Genomic DNA, 21,622 nt, shown 5'->3' with positions numbered 1-21,622 from the left:
TGAAAAGCAGACACACCAAGGCTGAACTAAAGTCTTTCAACCCCTCAGGCTATGGGCCCTCCGGCAAAGCGACTGAAACTCGTCACCACACAACAGCTTCTCCTCTGGTTACAATGGCTCCCCACCCCTGAATGATTCCTTGGAGCCTCTAATTAGTGCCCACACATGTGTTTGGCATCCAGAGAAAGGGAGATTGAGTGTCCGTCTTTTCACTACAGCCATCTATGTGTGTTGAACCTATGGTATTCCGCATCTGAGCCCCTGAGCCTGGATTTAGACATAATATCAGCACCAAAATCAGCCATAAAATGAAAAATGAACCCATCCAACCTCTCCAATCATTCGACTTTTCCTTTTCATTTATAAAATAAAGTATATCAGTACAAATATATTTCATGTTTGTTTGACTGTACGTCAACACTTGTACAACCGTGTATAGGCTGGCACGTCTCTCTCTCTTTCTTTCTTCAAATTACAACCAAGGCCTGTACCTACATTACTGCAGGTAGCCCAATGTCAACCTCACTTTCCTTGTCAATTGTCAAACTTAGAAACAATATCAAAGTTAATTGTGGAATGATAGTTTAGCACAACAAATGCTGTAAAAAAATTTCTCACACACACTGGGAGATGGGTCTAACCTCCCCTTCTGGCTGGTAACCAGGTGCTGACAGATGAACGGTCTACATCTTTTTTAAACTTCTCTCCACAGCTGTGGACGGTAGCTCCAGGCTGCTTTGTAGTCACATCTGTGAGCTGGACAGCTGGATGTTTGGAGAAAATTACAGTTTGACCTGCGGCAAGCCAGATTGGAAGACAGCTTTGCCGTACCAGATCCAGGCACTGCGATTAAGACTGATCAAAGATGCAGTTTTTGCAATGAACGTAGCTGAGAGGATTGATAGCTGACCACAAGCCACGTTGTAGCTTCTTGGCTCCAAAACAGAAACACTCAAATCTGCAATGAACAGTTTGGAAGATTTCAATAATTTCACCCTGGAATCTCAGTAAACCCAGGTTGCAACTTGGATAACATCCAACTTCACACACTGAGTGAATCTGTCCTCGCACATCTTCCTTACCTTATCCCATTACTTAAATCTTATCCTAAATGAAAATCCAAGAAACAGACCTCCCAAAGCTCGCTGTACTACATTTGCTGGTTCTTAAACATTTAGAGCATTGTAGCCACAAAGCAATATCCTTCTAATCAAAACAGCTGTCTGGAATTCCAAAAAATCTAACAATTTACATTGCGAACATAACCTCTGAACAACCTTGTAAGAAGCTTGGAGCTATGCAAGCAAATCTGGGTAAAGCCTTGATGAGATTTTTAGCTGTGGCAAATTGAATGATTAAACCAAAGCAGCAGACAATAACAATAAATAAGGAGAATAACATTTTAATTGTGGCAATATAAGAATAAAATTCTCTGGTCTCTGGCTCTGCTTCCAGATACAGATCGATTTCTTTAATCGGGTTACCCTGGATCTCCAATTACTGCCGCCCCACCAAGCCTTCGTAACCTTTTGGCCCACCTGTCTAGAGAAGAGTTGCAGTGCAGAACTCAGGGTAATCAAAGTATATTCCTTTCAACTTCTATTTACCAAGGGAGGGTTTGCATAGCACAACTGATCTTTTCCTGTAACTTCCTGCTCTCGCTCAGACAGATACAGGCCTGTTGCAACCCACTACAGCCACGGTTTCTTGCTTTGGTCAAAAGCACTTTGACGGCAATTGACAGCAGTTGTTGAAAGAGGTAAAGAGTGTGTCTAACTCACTGCCTGGAAATTCTCACAGGATTCAAACTGATGACCCCCTGGTCAAAAGCTTTCTTTGCTAATAATTCAGTCACCACCATGCACCCAGTCCACTGCTTTGCATTATCTATGCCAAAGCCAAATGCATGCCCTCCAAACTCCAGGGAACAATGTCTGTGCATACATCCCAGCATAACAACTTGCCAAAGGGCTGACAAGTTTGTACCTGGATTTTCAGAGTTGACATGAGTAGCAATTTGAGGATTAGAAAATGGGAAAATTGATGTTTCTGTGGGGAAACGTCTGAAGGCGAGGGCAGTGACTTAGTGTCTGCAGGTTAATTCCCATAAGAGGGGAATACAATTATTGTATAATTGCAATGCTGCTCACAGAGCAGCTCTCTATGGATCTATTCATCCAAGGGTTTCCAAAGGATTTATATTTCTAACACTATAGCAGCACTGTTTAAAGAAATACCCTGGAGTGTATACAGGTTTTAGAAAGCAAAGTTACGAACAGCAAAACTCTGAAAAAAAAAGAAAAAAAGGCTGCCATCTTGGTTAAGATTGTTGCAGCTATAGTTTACATATGGACACATTTTTTTTGTTCATTTGTATGTGCCTGTTTGGGGAATTGTTTTGAAAAATGACAAATAAATGGAGATGCTAAGCACTTAGCTCCCAGTTTGCGTTTTTAATAGCCTCCTCAGGTCATTAAGCCTCTGACTGTCCACTGTTTGACAAAAGGTCTTTCAGCACTCCTATGGCTGCTCATAAAAACCCTTTCAATCATCTGTGTCCATTTGCCTCTAAACTTAACCCTGGTCTTTGATGCAATTGTCATCAGAAAAACATAAACAAGAAATGGAAGAACACAGCCAGCCACTAAAAGCCTTATTTTATCTTTGGAAACAATACATATTCATGAACCTGCACTTAAGGAACAATAGCAGTGTAATTACCTCCTGAGATAAATAGTTACAAAACGCATGCCTTTCTCTTCAGTGCTTGTAGAAAGTGGACATGCACATTAATACTTCTTACTAAAACTTCACAGTTACATTTCTGAATTTTGTAATCACGAGCTGTGGCCTAAGCAGCAACCAGTAATTAGCATGTAGGCTATATGAGGAACTGCAGAGTTAGTTTCTTATAAATCACAAATGCATTACTGACTTGTAAATTTTTGGGTGGATGATCAAAAAAATCTGCTTTATATTAGACCACCAGGACTGAATATGTTACCTATCACACAAATGAATAGGTATTATTACCCAAAACTTGCTCCAATCAATACTTTGATATTAACAATGTAACAAATTACAATGCATAATGTGAAAGGTGTCGCTTGTAGTGACAAACTCACTCTGCTCACACTCTGCTTAGCACCAAACAGCAGACAGACAGAGTTAGCAAATAGCTGGTGAACATAGTGGAACATTTAGCAGTTAAAAGTCAAATATTTCTCTTGGAACATTTTGGAACAGATTACAGGAACATGAATATTTGAGTATACTGAGAAATGTGTTAAAGCAGCCTAATGTTACACATTTTAGAGGGTTGCTGTCTTACCAGGAAGTGGTCCCCGATCCGGGAAGTGTTAGCGTTAGTTGGCACAGAAGCTTTAGGTAAGGGGAGACCGCTGATTGGTATGAGCGAACCACATAGAAACACATTGGAGACGAGACAGCAGGTCTCATATTTCAGACACTGCAAAGTTATACATTGTTTGTCTACTATTTCATTATTAAATTCACTTCTGAGACTTTTTTATGCGAGAAATCAACTATATAAAGCTCAAATCGGGCCGTTTTAAGAAAATGTATGGCTAATTGCAAATTTGGTAAGACGTGTCGGACTTTAGGAGCTCCATAGAGTCTGACAAGTATATTTACAGTTAGAATTTCGTCACGCCACTTATATATCAGCTACCCCAAGGTCTTATAAAGCTAACAATTGTGTCCGATTTCAATTTAATGCATTTTTGTTAACATGAGGGGTTTCGTTAGCTGCTAGTGTCCCTTTAATCCTATGTGTACAGATCGTGGCTAGTTAGCTACACTTTCGGCATAACTAGAGTATATTTACAGTTTGAATTTCGTCACGCCACTTATATATCAGCTACCCCAAGGTCTTATAAAGCTAACAATTGTGTCTGATTTCAATTAAATGCATTTTTGTGAACACAAGGGGTTTCGTTAGCTGCTAGTGTCCATTCAATCCTATGTGTACAGATCGCAGCTAGTTAGCTACACTTTCGGCATAACTATCGTATATTTACAGTTTGAATTTCACCACGACATGAATATCATAGCTCCCTAACGTCTCAACAAAGCTAACACTTTTGTCCGATTTCAATTTAATGCATTTTTGTGAATTTTAGAGGTCTTGTTGGAAGGAGGCAAGCTAGCTAGCTCTCATTGATAGAGCTCAATCCAGCTCACTCGCGGACAAGAGGCATTTATTTCCCCGATCGTTTGTTTAAATAACTCAACACACATATCCATTATAAGATTAACTGGAACCTGTGGTAAGAGATTGTGGGCGTAACAAGCTTGATGACCGCGCCCTCACTCACACAGACCGGCCATTTAGCAGGAAGAGGGGAGCTGCAGGCCCTGGAGCTCTGTCAGGGCAGCGGCGTTTGGTAGTCCACTAACCCAGAAATGGTGACTTTGCGCCAGTATCGAGCACCGCGGGCTGCCAGCCGTGACGGAGCTCCATCTACCTCACAGCAGGCCGGTTTAGCTATCAATTTTCGTAAAACGGCCCATATTTGACCTCTACACAGTTGATTTCTCGCATAAAAAAGTCTCAGAAGTGAATTTAGTGGTAAAACAGCAGAAGAACAATTTCTGAGATCTGTACGACCTATTCAGAAGACTACCTGATCGCAGGTGTAGCCTATGTAAATGTTTGGGCGTGACAAAGGTAGAGACTAGAGCCAAATGAGGAGGAGCCTCGTTGAGATTCGCCCGTTTTCAGAGGCCGTTTCAAATTGTGAGATTTGCAGAGGAAAGAGGTGTCAATGGGATTTTGAGGTTCTATGTATGTCCTATTTACCCACCAAACTGTCGTTATTCAACTATGACAAGGTAAAAACGGTTTTGCATTCTATCACCCCTTTAACGATGGCTCCACAGTCGCTGTTAATGTTAATGTTAATGTTTCTGATATGACGAGCCATATGTCTGCTGTGAAAAAGGTGTATAGGTGTATATCCTATGGCAGTTAGCTGATAGATTTTTGCCCATTATTAATGCTTCTTTGTTTACAATACCCATTTGTTAATTTAAAAAGTGACCTGATGAGAACTGATCAATCATCATCTAATAGCTACAAAAATATATTTGTGTCAATTATGAGCACTTGTTTAAGTTAAGATGACTTACTTGTGTTGTGGAGATATTCATATTACTCTTCCTGCAATGCTGGATGGAGCAAAGGGTTATTGCTGTTAATAACAGTAAGTATCATCTTTTGTTTGATTCACACTATCAATCATTTTTGAGAGCATTTTAAAAAGCAGAGTTACATTTTTAATGACCATGTTTTGATGATGTAAGGCCACATTATTGTGAATTCAAGTTGTAGTATGGTTATTATCATATTTGGTCACAAAGTGCTTGTGTTTTGGCAATTCCTAACATGCCTCTTCGAAGTGTATTGCATTTAAAAAAAATCATGACATGTAGCTACTGAATTAATGTGGCTTTCTGTTCTCATTTGTATCTGTAAAAAAAAGATTTCTAAGAGCAGAGCAATGAATTGACTTTGTTCAGCATCATAGACATACTGGCAGCAACAAAGTGGTGAAAAATGCTTCATGTCCACAGCATGCAAACATGTCAATGATCTGCCCAAGAAAATCCATCACCACGAGCATCCGATGCCGCAAACTATGCCAAAAACAAGCCAACTCAGTGACCTGCTTCAAATCTCAGCTAAGGCCTGTCAACAGGTGTGAAGACAGACAAAGTGCTGAACAAACCTTGGCTGTCAAGGCAAAAAGTGAAAAAATGGATTTTGACAAATCTGCCTCGTCAATCGTGTCTCATTATTTGGCGTGCTTCTGGGGCCATTTTAATGCTGCTGTCTGTAAAAGCCCTAATTAGAGGCAGCTGAACACAGAACTTGGAGTGGAAATAAAAAGGAGGAGGGGGAGAGGGGTCTTAACACCTTTTCTACTAACTGGTTGGTAATCTGTCATACTCTTCTGAGTCTGTCTGTATCTCAGCATTTGTTATTGAGAAGGTGTAGCTACTTTCAAGCTGTTATCCCACAACCTTCACTGTGAAGAAGAAAATGGAGTGAAAAAAGTATTGGAAAGATGTGAAGAGAGTCAGTAAAAAAAAGGGATATTCTCTAAAAGAACCTGCATGCTCTCTATATATCATTTATTGAATCTGAGCACTCATTGTATGTGATTGCATGTTTGCACTGCATGTCTCACGGACCAGCTGTTAAGCAAACATTTTTTTCCTTGATTTGTTTTTAGTTTTTAGTTTGAGTATCTGTACATGGCGCTCAAAAAAGGTTTGTGTACACAACTGAACAAATCAGTAGCAGCTGTTTACTGTGTAAACAGATGTATTAGGTACAGCCCCAAATGTTTAGCGTGTGATTTAGGCCCGACTAAGGCAGATAAATCTAAAAAAACCATCTGATGAAAAGAACAGAAGACAGCAACCGTGTGTGTGTAACATACACATAACCATACAGCAAACGTGCCTAGGTTGGAAACAATGAAAACATTAATAAATAATGTTTTTCTGATGCCCATTACAGACTTGAGTGGCAACATGCCCAGTTGATATCACATTAATTATCACCTACCCGGATACACAACACAACTTACTCCACACTCACTCCAGACCAAGAATATTTTTTGACATTTTACAACTTTTGTTTAGGATTTCCAGACACTCTCTTGTTACTTACTTGTCTCCAGTTGTAACAATATGTTGTGTAACTAACAACACTGAATAGACCTTTCTTACAGTGAAAATCTTCACTTAACACTAATAACATTAGTAAAAGCTGCACTGAATTTAGTTATGCCAGTTCCAAAACCCTGGTGTTGTGCATTCTGGCCCATTGGCACAGCTTACTGGCACACCTAAATGGAGTAGAGCCAAAAAAAGTTTCACCTGTGCTTTTCCTGCTACGACAAGTCAAAATGTCAGCTGTGAGAAATGCCTTTTAGCTAGCCAAACACCTCTAGGATTATGATTCTCCATATAATAATCTATGTTTCTGAACAGTGTAGTCAAAATGCATCCTACCATCGAGTAATAGCAGCATGACCAGTACTTCCTACTAGACTACTTTACTGGCTAATGCGCTGCTTTGCGGGTGTCTTCCATGGCAAAAAACTATTAACCAATTGGCGTATCACATTACTTCCAGTTCTCAGCTTATTTGACATCCTCTGATTACATCATCTAGTTCCTGTGCGTGACTTCAGATCCTTTTTAAACTTGCTTGTGTTTTCACCACTTGACTGAATTTGTCATACGTTGTATTCCTCAACTAGTACTGAGCCATGCAACATCTGGGCATAGAGCCGTTTGCTCTCCACACCTCTGCACCAAGTACCTAACCACAACCGGATTCAAATTCCCTTTTAATCATCAAGTAGGATACATTTACAAGCATTTAGCATGGCATCTCATTGTATGCACTGGCACACAGTGCAAGGACTAGTAGAAAGAGTGCCGCTACTGTACTTTAGCAGTCATAAATAACTGTGCTGTTCAATGAATAAAGTGGATTCTTCCAGATAAATCAGTCAGGATCCTTACATTGCGACAATGTTACAGATTGCATATTGTAGCACATAGTTTACTCAAAGAACAATTGGAAGTTGAATAGAAAAGACAAAGCTAAGAGCTTCAGGATACTATGTAGACCGCTGCCCTTAAAAATATTATTTTGAAAAATCATTGAATGGTATTAAAGTATGTCCTCTAATAGCATTGGTATCAACTGCCATTTTTAGTGAGTGTTAGAGTAGAGTAAAATTCCAGATCACCAGCAGTAGAAGCTACCAGAGTAACTATGTCTGAAGCTGTAGCTCCAAGACTAAACATTTTCCATTACCACAGACAATCCTGGTTTAAAGAGAAGCTGGCTGGAGTAAGCGGTAATTTCAATCTTATTTTATTAAATAGAGGTTGCTGTTCAATGTGCAGACAGCTACACAAACATGCACACACACACAGTTGGCAAAATCATTCCAGTCAGTCATAAGACCTAATAGCTAATGTGCATTTTCATTTCATTTGGGCCGTAGAAATGGATACCTTCCCATGGGGATCCGAGTGTAAGCATGCCTGGGTAGAGCGTATCCAGTCTGCACCGAAAACCTATTTGTGCTTTGGGAAAAGCCATACATTCTCAAAATAGTATGTGTGATTGGGTTACCGTCTCTGTATGCCACTGGCATAGTGTCGTATATCACATCTCACCATGTGCTAGGTGACATAATCTAGCCAGCTAGGGACGGTGTTATGCCGATGATTACTGGGACAGGTGTGTTTTTTATTTCCCCCCCTTAAATGCATTAGAGCTGAGATATCTCCATTTAATAGCTTCTGGTTCTTTTCTTACTTTCCTCCGATGTTATAAAGAAAACACAGACATGCATGACTTATGAGTTAGTATTATAAGTATTTTAGGTAATGGAAAGTGCACTGCAGAAAATAAACACATGTAAGAAGTAATTTACTTTAGTGTTGAGTGTACGAGACTTACAGATAAGGTAATAAAAAAAGGAATCTGACTGTTTATCGGAAGGTTATTGTTTGTCAAAGTAGCCTATTCGGCTCTAAATGAGCAACAACAACAAAAGTAAATAACAAACCAGTTCTGACTTAAACAATATAAAATACTGCCAGCTGTGTATAATAAGACCTTATTGGTTGAAGGGTGCTATGAATCTAAACCTGAAATGTCATCAACTGGAAAGATGAGCGTACTGGTGAGCTTACAAGTTACTATTATTGACATTTACTAGAAATGTATTCTACAGCAACCTGTCATGTAACAAGTATCAAATCACACATAAGGTGTTCAAGGAATTGCACTAGTTTAAAACATTATATGTTAATATATGTAGTGAGAAATAACGCAAAATATGACCTGACAAGCAAGTCACCATCTGTACTACCTTGTAAATCCTTACTGTGTTTAAATCTGATCCAGCACAAACTGAGCAGCAGTACACTGTAAGTCATTCAGTAACTGTTTATAATACAAGTTGTTTTAAAAAAAAATATATGTTTTGGCATTAATTGTGTTATTGATTATACTGTTAATACTAACTACTACCTTGGCTTATGAGCCCATTCCAAGGAACATTAAATGGACCCTAATGCATTCTTTAAATACAGCACAGTAAAACTCTGTAACTACAGTCACATCTTCATTTTATTCCTCCTTTCAACTGCTCAAACTAGACATGCATACTATAGCAGCACTGATGTGTCCAATGTGTATTCTAAACTGTACGAGGCTCCTCAAGCATCAGTGACTCTCATTGCTGCTTTCTAAAATTAGCATCATAAATGATGGTGCTTGATAACCGTGAAATGTCTGCATCGGAGGAATCTGGTAGCTTAGTTTCACACGAGGAGCCTTCTGTATCATAATGAAGAGGAAGGGAGGCATGGAAAAGTGAGAGCAGTTGAGTTTGTTTCTGCCACATTGATGAGTTTGCATACTATGTCCTCTGAGGCAGTGCGGTTTTTTCTATCAAGCAATGTGGCTACATTGTCTACAATGTTTTTGTGGAATTCTCGGAGAAATGCAACATTAACACCTCATTTTATTAGAAAATGTCTGTCCTGAAGGGGACAGACAAATACATTTGGGTAATTTCATGGTCATAATAATGTAAAATAAATGTTTTCTTTGCACAATGTATTGCCATAATGCAGTTTCAGAATGAATGACTGAATGTCTGGAGCATTTTAAGAGACTTTATTAGTATAATTATTAAGTAGATCAATTATTGGTGCTGTCATTCATGAACAAATGGTGTAAAACAAGTTACAGGGTAGCTATTTTTCACTAACAGGAACAGAATATATAGTGACAAATAGTGACTAATATGCACACAATAAGGACTTAATGATTGGTTGTTGGTTACGTTTCATTTACCACCTTATCAGGAATGATTCATTAAGAAAGTGGACAGTATATAGATCATTAGACACTGGTTCATTAACACAGTATCTAGCAGTTTGTTCTCAATTAACTTATATAGTACTTGATTAAGGAACTTTACCTCATTGTAAAGTGTTACCAAGAAACTCTTATTCTACCATAAAAGCATACAAGACAGCTGTGAGATTCTTCAGCACTTGATCTGGGTCAAACTCCCTGTCAGTCAGCTGCAAGGTGATGCCCATGAAGCCCATTGAGTAGAGTCATTACAGGACACTTTCAAATACCTCTCTGATAGGAGGTGATGACAAGCTGTGCAGATATGCGCTACGGAGATGATAACCAAGGTCAACTCATCTCGCTGCCAAGATTTTGGGTCCAGGGGAATTCCAGTTGCCATAAGACAACCAATCCTCGCAGGACGACTGAGGTCCGTATAAAAACAGTGCCATACTGGCAGCTTTTCAAACCCTTACAGCCTTAAGTTGATCCAAATGCGTTATCAATGGAAGTCTTTGTTTTAAAGGGGAATCAGTTTTGCAACAACAAGAATGATGATCATTCTTGCCAGCATTTACAGGAGATTAAACAATCTTTCAGAGATCCTCTTTTTTTAATATAGTTTGTATACTACTTACCTTAAAGATAAATAGCTTTGCTTGCCTTGACATGCTCAGTTTTTTATGCAAAATGCACAAAAATTACCATTGTGTAACTCAAGTTATAATGCATCCTTATAAAACCATGGAAATGTGATAAATTATTCTGAATATGTTTTTGAGGGATTTGTTAGTCAGGTTAGGGTGACTCTACTGTATAACATTTCCGTTTTTTAAAAGCTACAGTTGGTAACTTTCATAACAAATATGTTTTTGTCAAATATGAAGAAAAAAAAAAATCAAGTTCCTTTGCCTTCTCCCAGTGCTAATGGCATAAGAAAAACAACCAATCACAAACTGAAGAGTCTCTAACCTTGTGTCAATTACAGTTCGTAAACTGCGGTCAAACTGTAAAACTAGGCAACGCTGATCAAATATAAATTAAGATGCTGTTACTGCATTGCCTATTTCTTATTTCATATTTGTATCTATTTCTTTTCAGATACATATTTCCGTTTACTGTTTAGCTGTAAAATGAGAAAGTTTGGACAAGACCCCAAAGTACTTAAACTCCTTCACTTGGGGTAAGGACTCATTCCCTACCCAGAGTAGGCACTCCAGCGGTTTCCTGCTGAGAACCATGGCCTCAGATTTAGAGGTGCTGGTCCTCATCCCAGCTGCTTCACACTTGGCTGTGAACCGATCCAGTGAGTGCTGAAGATCACGGACCGATATTGCCATCAGGACCACATAATCTGCAAATAGCAACGATGAGACCACAACGGACCAGCTCTTCCTTCTCGCAAGGATCCTGGAGGGGGCCTGGGAGTATGCCCATCCTGTCTACATGTGTTTTGTGGATCTGGAGAAGGCGTATGATGGGGTCCCCCAGGAGGTGCTGCGGGAGTATGGGGTGAGGGGGTCCCTTCTTAGGGCCATCCAATCACTGTACACTCAAAGCGAGAGCTGTGTCCGGGTTCTCGGCAATAAGTTGGGCTCATTTCAGGTGAGGGTTGGCCTCCACCAGAGGCCTGTACTACGAATCAGATCAACATGTCCTGGATTTCTTTCAGTTACCCGGCTTCACCTAACCTAGCAGTCCCGCATAAGCTGTATCACGACGCTGGTTATCAACTAGTTCAATCAACCCAGGGTTTCCCAATCCAGCGGCGCGTGCGTTCACATAAAATGTATATGAATAACACAGACACGGTTTTGCAGGCAAAACGCAATACAGTCGCTGCTTCCTAAAACAGGAAGGAAAGCTGGCAAAAAAAATAGCCGACGCTGTAGATGCGTAAATCACAACGCTTATCAATATCACTTCCCCATCAGTCAGCACCAAGATCTGACCATAATTACACTTATGCACTTTCCATAAACTGTCGTTGCTTTAGTATTTCAGTTGCAACCCTGGCAATGAGAAGCCATCGTGAGAGCAAATGAAATATATTATTATATATAAAATTCAAACTGATTGGCATTGGCAACACACGGCTCAAGAAGCCGAGCCGATATGTAATTCCCTCCCATTACAATCTATATATTTCATAAATATACACATCAGGGAATGCTAACAGGGTTGTCGGTCTCTAAATGTTTTAACTTTTATGTGCGCACCCCTTTCTCCCTCTCTCCCTCCCTCTCTCTCCCTCTCTCTCTCTCTCTGCGCACCGAGCTCCGCCTGATCTTCTAAGAACGGTGACGCCGTTATCAATCGAGTATTGATTGGTCAGTAGGCAGTGCTTTTACACCAGTTGATCTCTAATCTCCAACTTAACCTGCTCCCGACCAGGTTAGGCGTTCAGCATAAGTTACCACGGCGATTGAACCCGATCACAAGTGATCCACCTTCGTAGTACAGAAAACCCTGGGTTGAACCTGAAGTTAGCTCGTTAACGCCAAATCTCACGTCGTAGTACAGGCCTCAGGGCTGCTTTGTCACCAATCCTGTTTGTGATATTCATAGACAGGATATCGAGGCGTAGTCGTGGTGGGGAGGGGTTGCAGTTTGGTTGACCCACAACAGTATACAACAGTACAACTATATGCCACTGAGGGCAGTAAAACAGCAGAAAAAAAACCTAAAAAAACAAGGGAGCTGAGGAAACAATGCTCTGGGAGCTCTCAGAGGCCAGCACTTGACTCGCAATTGCTCATTTTCTTTTTCATTTGTTTTATTCAGTCTGCTTCATGTGGAGCTGCTTTGCTTGGTGCCAGTTGGTCAGACTGTAGCTACTTGAGTCATTGGGAAGAAACAGCTGATAACATTCACCAAGTCCTTCCGCTGAAAGTCATTTCATCTCATAGATAAGGAACAAAACATGATAGAAGTGTTATCTGTATTTATTTTGCTTATGAGAGAAAGTGGTCATATCAAATCTTTACAACTGCCAATCAAACTTGCCATGTTACAAAGCCAAACATTTGAAATGATATTGCCAAGCTGATGGTGTAACCCGCTGACAATCCTTATCTGCAAACTGGTAATATTTCAGAAAGTGGGTTTATTGTTGGAGGGCAGTCGATGGAGGCAGGACAATGAGGCTACTACAGAACTGAACCGATAAGAAACTGAAAGAGGAGAAACTCGGAAAACCACATCAAAGATATTATTTAAAGACATTATTTATCCTGTCAGTGTTTGCTGAGCATGAATCCATTTCCTCATCAACACCCTGATTTTTATTCAGACCGTTTCAGACACACCTGGGAGCTGCAAGTAAACCCAATGACCTTCTGATGCTGGCCACTCATAGCTTAGAGTTAATGCCTTGCTTAAGGACACTTCAGTAATAGCTAATAATGAGACAAGGGTGTGCCTCATAGCATAATGGCCAAATATTTTACGATTTATTTTACAAATAAAATAATGATTATATATTAAAATAATATTCTGTCACCAGCAGTTGCTTCAGTGGGGTATTATTTTGCCAGTAGCAACCCCTGCTGTCACAGTTCTACAAGAGTTGACCTGACATTGTTACATCCACCATTTTGTCAGATCTGTGACCAAGCAAATATTGACTATTTTGAATATTTATCTATCCAAAGGTCCTTTTTGGAGCATTATCAGTAGGTACTCTTTTGTTGCAACTGTTATGTGATTTGTTAATCTACATTTTAGGTGATCAGTTTACTGCCAACCAACTTAGCCTATCCATTATACTTATTCATATAGCTGTCATATTGCTCCAGTAATATAACATTCTATATAACTGTTGTCTACTGTAACTGTTGATGTTAGCTGAATATATTGTACACTAGATTGACTACACACTCTACTAGATACATGTTGTACTTCCTATGGGGACTTCATGTTGATAGTTCACAGGTGGTTGGTGGAGCCCAATATATATATATATATATATAGACTATTTGCCCTTTTGAACTTTATTAACTATTGCTCGTTGCCTCGGCTGTTAACATTATCTGTGCTCTCCTGACTGTCTGACCTCTGCTGTATAAAACTAGACTAAAAAGACTAAAAAGACTGTATAAAAGAAAATGTTATCAATGTTGCAAGTTACAATACACAAACAGGCACACAGTACTACCATCAATGAACTTTTTGCTAACATGTTCACCATATAAACTTAACTGGAAGGGCACTTGAAGAAAGCAGACCTCCACCAAGGCCTTTTCTGTTCACAGCTTGTTCCATTGCCCACACATGCTAAAAATATATATTCATTGTTGCAGAGTCAAAGCATCATGCTTATCTACTTTTTAGAAAACAAGGTATGACTGTTTTTTTTACTTCAGTAGATGATCACTGGCCAAACCATTGGCGTAAGTGAAGAAAACTTCACTAGTTGTTAGCTAGACACAGACATACTTGATGTCTGTGGAGAACATTTCTTCTCCAGTAGAGCCTGTGACCCAGATCCCTTGAAAAGTCACTTGGCTGGTTGAGGAGGTGGGGGAGACGGTGCTCTTGCCGCCTGAAATGACAAACAGCAGGCAGGCGGTGGCATGCTTTGCTTGCCAAATACAGCACTCGACATTCAAATAGTGCTGACAGGGAAAACATAGACACTGTTATCCAGGATCCCCCACTCTAGAGTGAGACGTTGAGGGGGAAAACTCCTCCCGGCAGTAGACATAGACCTGTCTGTATTCAGAGGTCGGGGGTTTCTACTGCCGCTATCATGAAAAAAATCACATAAATGCAGATTTGAAAGGTTTGCATGGGAACTGATGTGTTTAGTGACAGTGCCAGTGAAACCAGTTACAAAATCCATTGTTAAAGTACAAAAATACATTGGCTTCTTTGAGAAAACAAGAAATCATTTTAACTATCCTGACAAATCTCTTTTTATGTGGTTTACAGCTGACAATAGTGATATAGGCCTACCAGTGTTGGGTGCGTTAACGCGTTACAGTAACGCTACTACTGAAAATTTGGTAACGAAACATAGTTCCTTTTTCAATTCGGCGCAACGTTACTTTTCCCAGGGACATATTTGACAGCGACACTGCCTTCTCAGCTGCGCGCTCAGTTAGCAGTAGCAGAGTAATCATGACAAGCGAGAAGCAGCCAAAGCTAACTTTTGAGAGCGTTTAAAGCTTTGTGGCTTTTTGCTAGACCACGCTCTGAGCCAGGCAGACACAAAGCTGACAACCTCACAGATGGATGCTATGGAGATGGCCTCATACATACACACAGTGGACCGCTGTGGACTTGTGTCGGTTGCACGGACACGCAAGGATTTCCAGAAAAGAGGCTGCATGTGTCTATGACAATGCACGGACCATCGTGGCTGCGCGACTGATACAAGTCGATACAGACATTACATAGTATACACTAACACGTGTAACGCCGATGACCTGCTGATGTGCATTCAACCCGCGCTGGACTCGACTAGAGAATACAGACTAGAGAATCTAGTCTGCAGTGTTGTTCAGACACTTCACTGATAAACCAGAGATTGGCTTTATGGTCAAAGATAGTTTTTGTATAATTAACTTCAGTCTCTACCAGAGACACCTGCTTTTAAAAGTAACGTAAAAGTAACAAGTAAAGTAAAAAGTTACTTTCCATAGGGGGTAACTAAGTAAAGTAACGGATTACTTTTTTAAGAAGTAATGAGTAACGAGCAAACACTACTTTTTAAAAGTAACTTCCCCAACACTAAGGCCTGCTAAGTGTAATTGCTGCCCTCTTTCCTTCCTGCTGAGTTAATTGAACATTCGACTCGTCCTTTGTTTGATGGTTTTAATTCAACAGTTAGCATACCGGTTGCTATTGCACTGCCCACTACAATGATAAACTGCAGTGTACTGCATTCATTCATTTATTCATTCAAGCATATCCATCACAGTATAGACTCTTCTAACTGGAAACAAGCTATTCCAGGGAAGCAGGCTCAGGAAACATCTGACCTGCATTAAAGAATGCATGCAGATTCCAAGAACGGCTATTTCTGTTTTACAGGTTTAAGAGGCGTATTGTAATTTCAAATTAAAACATAGAGTTAAGCACTATGGAAACCATTCAAAATAACATAGTGGAAACTGGAATGCCTGCTGGCCACACTTGTAGTTGCTGGTAGAAGAAGCTTGTACCTAGAGTATATAAATCAGATTTGTTAGCAAGTGGCTGAGAAGGTGAGTGACATTTTGATTTTTCTTAACTTTACATGCATATGCTGTATGATTTAAGGCAACATAATGGTACCTGACTTGGGAAGAAGTGGGAGGACTTACTTAATTTTGATCACTGTACATTCCCATCCCCCTTTCTGTCAGTTAGGTGTGGAAGATGACTCTAAAAAGAACAATACCCATGAGCTTCAGCTGTCATTTCAAAGGGGAAGACATTCAGAATGCTCTGTCATTACAATAATTACCAACTGTCTCTAACATTGAAAACAAGTGAATTAATTTAAACAGCTGAATGCATTATCAGGTTTCTATGAAGCAGAAAATGTAGCTTCAGCGCAACGTTAGTGGCACATCCAACAGAATTTTAAGCTCTGTGATTAGATGGTACCATAATGCATCTTGGGAGTTGTACTTGACTTCTTCTGACTTCCCTGAAGTTTGTATGTATGTATGTATGTATGTATGTATGTATGTATGTATGTATGTATGTATGTATGCAGGGATATACCTTTGATATTTGATGAATGAACCGATATTTTCTAATGCAGTTGCTAATCTTTAAGTGCTTTAACTGTCAGGTACCTAACATTATCCATTTAATAAATGAATGGGACTCTTAGTTGTGGAGGCCTAAGTAACTAAAAACAATGAATGGGTGATGTACACTTCACATTACACCTAAAAGGCCACCCACTCTCTTTCCTGTTTTTAAGTCCCTACTTTAAACTGCTTGTTTGTCTGCATCACAATCTATGAATGCACAATGCACCTCTGTAACTTCAACACTCCATGTATGTATATGTGGAAACTGCACATGGTCCCCATGGGCCTGTGACCCTTATAACCCCAGTTCTCCCCCTAATCTCGTAATCTTTAGCGGAACAGCAGGCTCTGTAATCATTGGCAGGTCAAGCGTGTTGCATACCTTCCTCCAGTGGAGCTCAGGGGGGATATGTGGGAATATCTGCAGGTAATCCGCATCTTCTACTAATATTTGCAGCCGGATTTTTCTAATAAGACCCTGTGCTTATGGGTGGGCTAGGTGGGGGTGAAAACCTGACCTTCTTCGGGAAAGTGAAACCAGACAACTTAAGTATAAGTATAATGATATGAAGAGGCGACCCCTGAGATGACCATTATGTTTAGGAAGCTGAGATGCATCTTCTGCTGGATGTGCAGTGCTATACTATGCCTCTGGCAGCAAATCACAGCCTAATGGAAAGATGCACTGTAAAAACTGTAGCATGATCAGAGGGCATCTCAGTGTAATAAAACACACTTACAGTATATAGGCCTTTAAGTCTGAAGACAAAGTGCAGCTACAGCTTTATTGTGATATGCCTGAGTCTATTTGCTCAGAGAGCAACATTGACTGAACTTACTCTAGAAATGCCACTCTATTAAATACACAGACTATAAAGGCTGTAACAGATCACAACTACCTTCTACAAAAAACATTTATATACTATATATATCATTTGCTTTTAAAATGCCTCTTGGAAGAAGCATAATGCCATCTGTGGTTTAATGTCCTGCATCACATGTTGTTATTCAACTAAAACATTTTCTTAATGTTAGACAAAGATTGTAGTTTTGGTTAAATTAAGGTTAGCGTAAATTCAGGCAGGACACAGAAGTCATACGCCCGCTGATTGAATTATCATTCGTATGTGACACACACCAGTCACAGCCATTCTCAAGGCGGTCCTTTTAAATATGACTCCCTCCTCACTGATCCCTGCTACACTGATGCTGCTTCACTCACTACTGCTGCTGGCAATGCTTTGCCTCCACCTCCCCAGCCTCCACCTTTCTAGTTCAGAGTCCTAACATGACTCAAAAGTTTAAAATGGTTTTCTATGTCTTTCTGTTGGCTCACTCTTTTATACCCAGGGGGGTTTCTGCAAAGCGCTCCCTGTTTCAGCTTAGCATGCTGCTTAGCTGATCCAGGGAGCATTATCAAGAGCGGAACCATCAGTGACAAGCATAACTGTAGTTCCTTTTGTTGCAATACATGGCTAAATCTATGCCAAGTGTTCCTGACTGAAGTATTGAAAAGGTCAATGCATTTGGGTCACCATTGACCTTTTCAATATTTAACCCAGACTAACTGTAATCTTTAGTTACAGTGCTGTAACTGCAGACTGCATTAGCCTTTGATCAATCATCATGACAAAAAAATAGCCTGATATCCTCAAATGCAAATAACATCATGGATAAAATAATTATGAGAGAAAGACAAGGGAAACTTGTAGACACAACCAGAGCCTGCGGTGGTGTTCAGGGTGGAGAGGTACATGCATTTGCTTTCAACCCTATTTCATTTCTGAAACCATACAAAGCATTTTTGTAGTGCAACTGCAGATGTCATTTCTAGCAATGTTTTTTCTTAATAACCATGAAACATTATAGCCATGTGGCAAACACATGGAAATGAAATGTGCGATGCTTGTTATTGTAACATAACCCTCAGTGGTAGAGGAAGGAAATGTTCACATTATTTATAACCACAACACACAACATTTACATTTCAAAGTTCATGCCCATTCTGTTAGCCTTTTTGAGACTTTTGTCCAAATCATTTATTGTGACAGATAGTTACTTCACACAGCACTGGTCCTCACTGGGAGACAGCCCCCTCTGGTATCTTATGGAGTCATCAGCAGCCGCTTGCCAAGTTTAATACGACTGGGGACTATAACTCTCTCTGCAACTACTACTAAACATGCCAGACAGGTCTGGCTCCCTCCCCTCCCTCAGATCAATATCAGATTGTCTCACAGAGCATCAGCAATCAAGCACACCAGAACAGTGAGCACTGAGACACTCCGGTCAAAGGTTACAGACGGCCTGGCCAGCTTCGCCCTCAGCCAATGTGTGACCGCTGTTTCAAAGAGCTCTTTGAAACAGTTTAACATCTCTCCACCCCACACTGCCCCCTCCTCCTCCGCCTCCTTCAGCCCTCTCCCTCCCCTCTCTCCTCACTGTTGTTTTCCTTTCTCAGCCGTCCTGATTAAACCTGGAGATCCCAGCGGGAGGCTCTGATTTCCCAGCCCTGACTGTTACTGTAGTGAAGTCAGCGCTGCATGTCCTCACACAAGGCCAGTCAAACCCACTGGCTATAATGGCTGAGTAATGAATGAAGTTAGACTAGTGCAACATCTGCAGTACAGGCATGCTGTTACTTTGAACTGTACCCTGTGAGGTTCTGTTGTCTCGTTATGTTGTTGTATACATCGCTGTCAATATGTCGGTCCTATACAAATGTTTAACTGTTTACTGCACTTGCTTTTTCAATAGTTAAGAAATTCTATATTAATGCTTTATATATCAGTTATAAGTCATTTATAACAACAGCTTTTTAGTTTTCAGCTTTTGGAGAAAGTTCCTGCACAGCACTTGCTTTGCCTTTTTTAGCTAGGTCTTTAATTATTCAGGAAGGCCCATCTGATGGATTGAAGTTCTAGGAAAGAGTTGTAAGACATATTGGCCAACATCCATTTATTAACAACTTATTAACATCGACCATAAAGTGGTCAAACAGTCCAATGGATGGAGTGTAAAAGACACAGCAAGTGTCTGGAGGAGGCCATAAGTGGCTCTTAATTGATCTAAAAAGCATAAGTATTATATATATATATATATATATATATGCTTTATTAATCATTAATAGAGTATCCTAATGTATCCAAGTGAATGTCTTGTGGGTGAAAGCAAATAATCAGTGGATTAAGAAACTCCCAACAGGATGAGAAAACAATCTGCATAAATCAGTGCATCAATTGCATCCCCAGAAAATAAAAATCAATAGTTTCATTAAAGTTTGAATGATGGCCCTATGCTCTACTAAACAAGCTCGCGCCCACACACGCACGCCAACACACAGTACAACAACAGCAAAGAACGTGATTGCCAAATTGCGAAATGATGGCAAGAAATCATCAGAGGTTAATTATTTACTTAATTCAAATCAAAGTAGACATACACCATCACATTTAACCTAACGTGGACGTAACATTAAACACTGACAGAACTGGATTCCTGAATTTGATAGTGCATCTCAGTTCGGAGGGTAAGCAAATTACATCGCCCGGAGCTACTGCTGCATGAATGGAGCCGTTTTTATGATCACAGGGAAAACTTCCCCCGGGGGACATGCAATTTCAGAGGGTTTTCCCCCTTAAACATACACGGGTACACTTTAAAGGTAAAAGGTAATTTTGCACTTCCTATCCTGGATAATGCTGTTTGAACTGAATGAAACGCTCTCATTCATTGCAGTTTAAACTCAAGCAAGATGTGCATTTTAAAAGAATGACTTTAAGCCCAGTAAGAATAAGCATTTCGTTATGTGTGCGAACAATTCTCATGTTCATGTTCAATTCTTTTCTGAAACAACAAGGGAAACTCACCGTTTTGCTCCTTTACACTTGGAGGGTGAAATTTGCTGACATGAGTTGATTCAGCTTCCGAGCCATATTGTTGGAGAAGCGATGCAAGAAGGAATATTAATGGAAGGATCATTTGGATGAGTGGTGGTTGGCGATCACAAAGCGCTGTTGACGGGATGGTTTGTATCACAACATGCATGCGTCGTTTACAGGACACCAGTGCTGTTTTGGACACATTTGGAGAGGATACAGGCAGAGTAGAATCCACATAATCTTAATCATCAGTCCTTCTGGAAAAAGTGAAATGTATATCTCCCTAAATCAAGACAAATCCTCATCCAAAGCTTGCAGACCGTGCCGCTTCTGCGTAAAGCAAGTGCGCACCTGTTGGTTCGGAGAAAAGTTGGATACTGAGTTAAAGCTTGGCTTTAAGTAATTATAATCCTGGAATTAGTTGTAAAAGCGTCCATATGCAGGCATATCATCTATGGTACGATATCATTAGAAAAGCACAGATGCATTTTGGCTAAGGCGCGCGTCCACGTTGCGTTCTTGACTCCGTCTGAATAAATCCTCGCAGATCTTTACGCATTAGAGCAACAGCTCACACACAGAGACAGCGAGAGAGTGCAGCAACCTGATACAGTCTGCACCCAGACACCATTCGCAACACCGAGACGGGTTCTGTTGTCTGGTGAGGTCTTGAATCATAACTTGGTGGAGACTGAGATAAAATATCGCGGCGCGGCCGGGGTTGGGTTTTTGGAGACTGCCAACTGACGGCACAACAGGTGCTATACATAAAGTACAACTTCCCAGCCGAGGAAACTCCCCGGCATGTTAACTATTCCGTTGCTGCCTGTTCCAATGAGGTGTTTTACCCACTTTCAGTCAGAAATTGTTAAATGCAATTCCATTTGTTGCAGTGAGTTTCACATAGAGTAAAGCAGCTCAGCATGAGTTTAAAAATGAAGAAACAGTTATGAAGAAAAGAGTCTTGACACAAGGTAATTCTAAAAATAACTTTTGACTATTGCCTCCACAATAGAAAAATAACTAACACATTAACAAATAACTTTAACACTGAGTGGACATTA

At 40.2% G+C, this 21,622-nt stretch overlaps 1 protein-coding gene across 2 annotated transcripts in view; it reads right to left on the bottom strand.

Moving 5' to 3' along the window:
• The window catches only part of pdgfc (platelet derived growth factor c), a 50,310-nt gene extending 29,026 nt beyond the window's left edge, over positions 1-21,284 (bottom strand). For both annotated transcript variants that reach the window (XM_078260133.1, XM_078260134.1), the window contains exon 1: positions 20,547-21,284. In XM_078260133.1, coding sequence (XP_078116259.1) covers positions 20,547-20,724 — 178 coding nt within the window. In that variant the 5' untranslated portion in view covers positions 20,725-21,284. The remainder of the gene's footprint in view (positions 1-20,546) is intronic.
• Between the last annotated feature and the right edge of the window lie 338 nt (positions 21,285-21,622).

Source organism: Sander vitreus, chromosome 10 (assembly GCF_031162955.1).
Source record: "Sander vitreus isolate 19-12246 chromosome 10, sanVit1, whole genome shotgun sequence".
In the NCBI taxonomy this organism is placed as follows: domain Eukaryota; kingdom Metazoa; phylum Chordata; class Actinopteri; order Perciformes; family Percidae; genus Sander; species Sander vitreus.
This window is presented reverse-complemented; position numbering and strand designations above follow the sequence as displayed.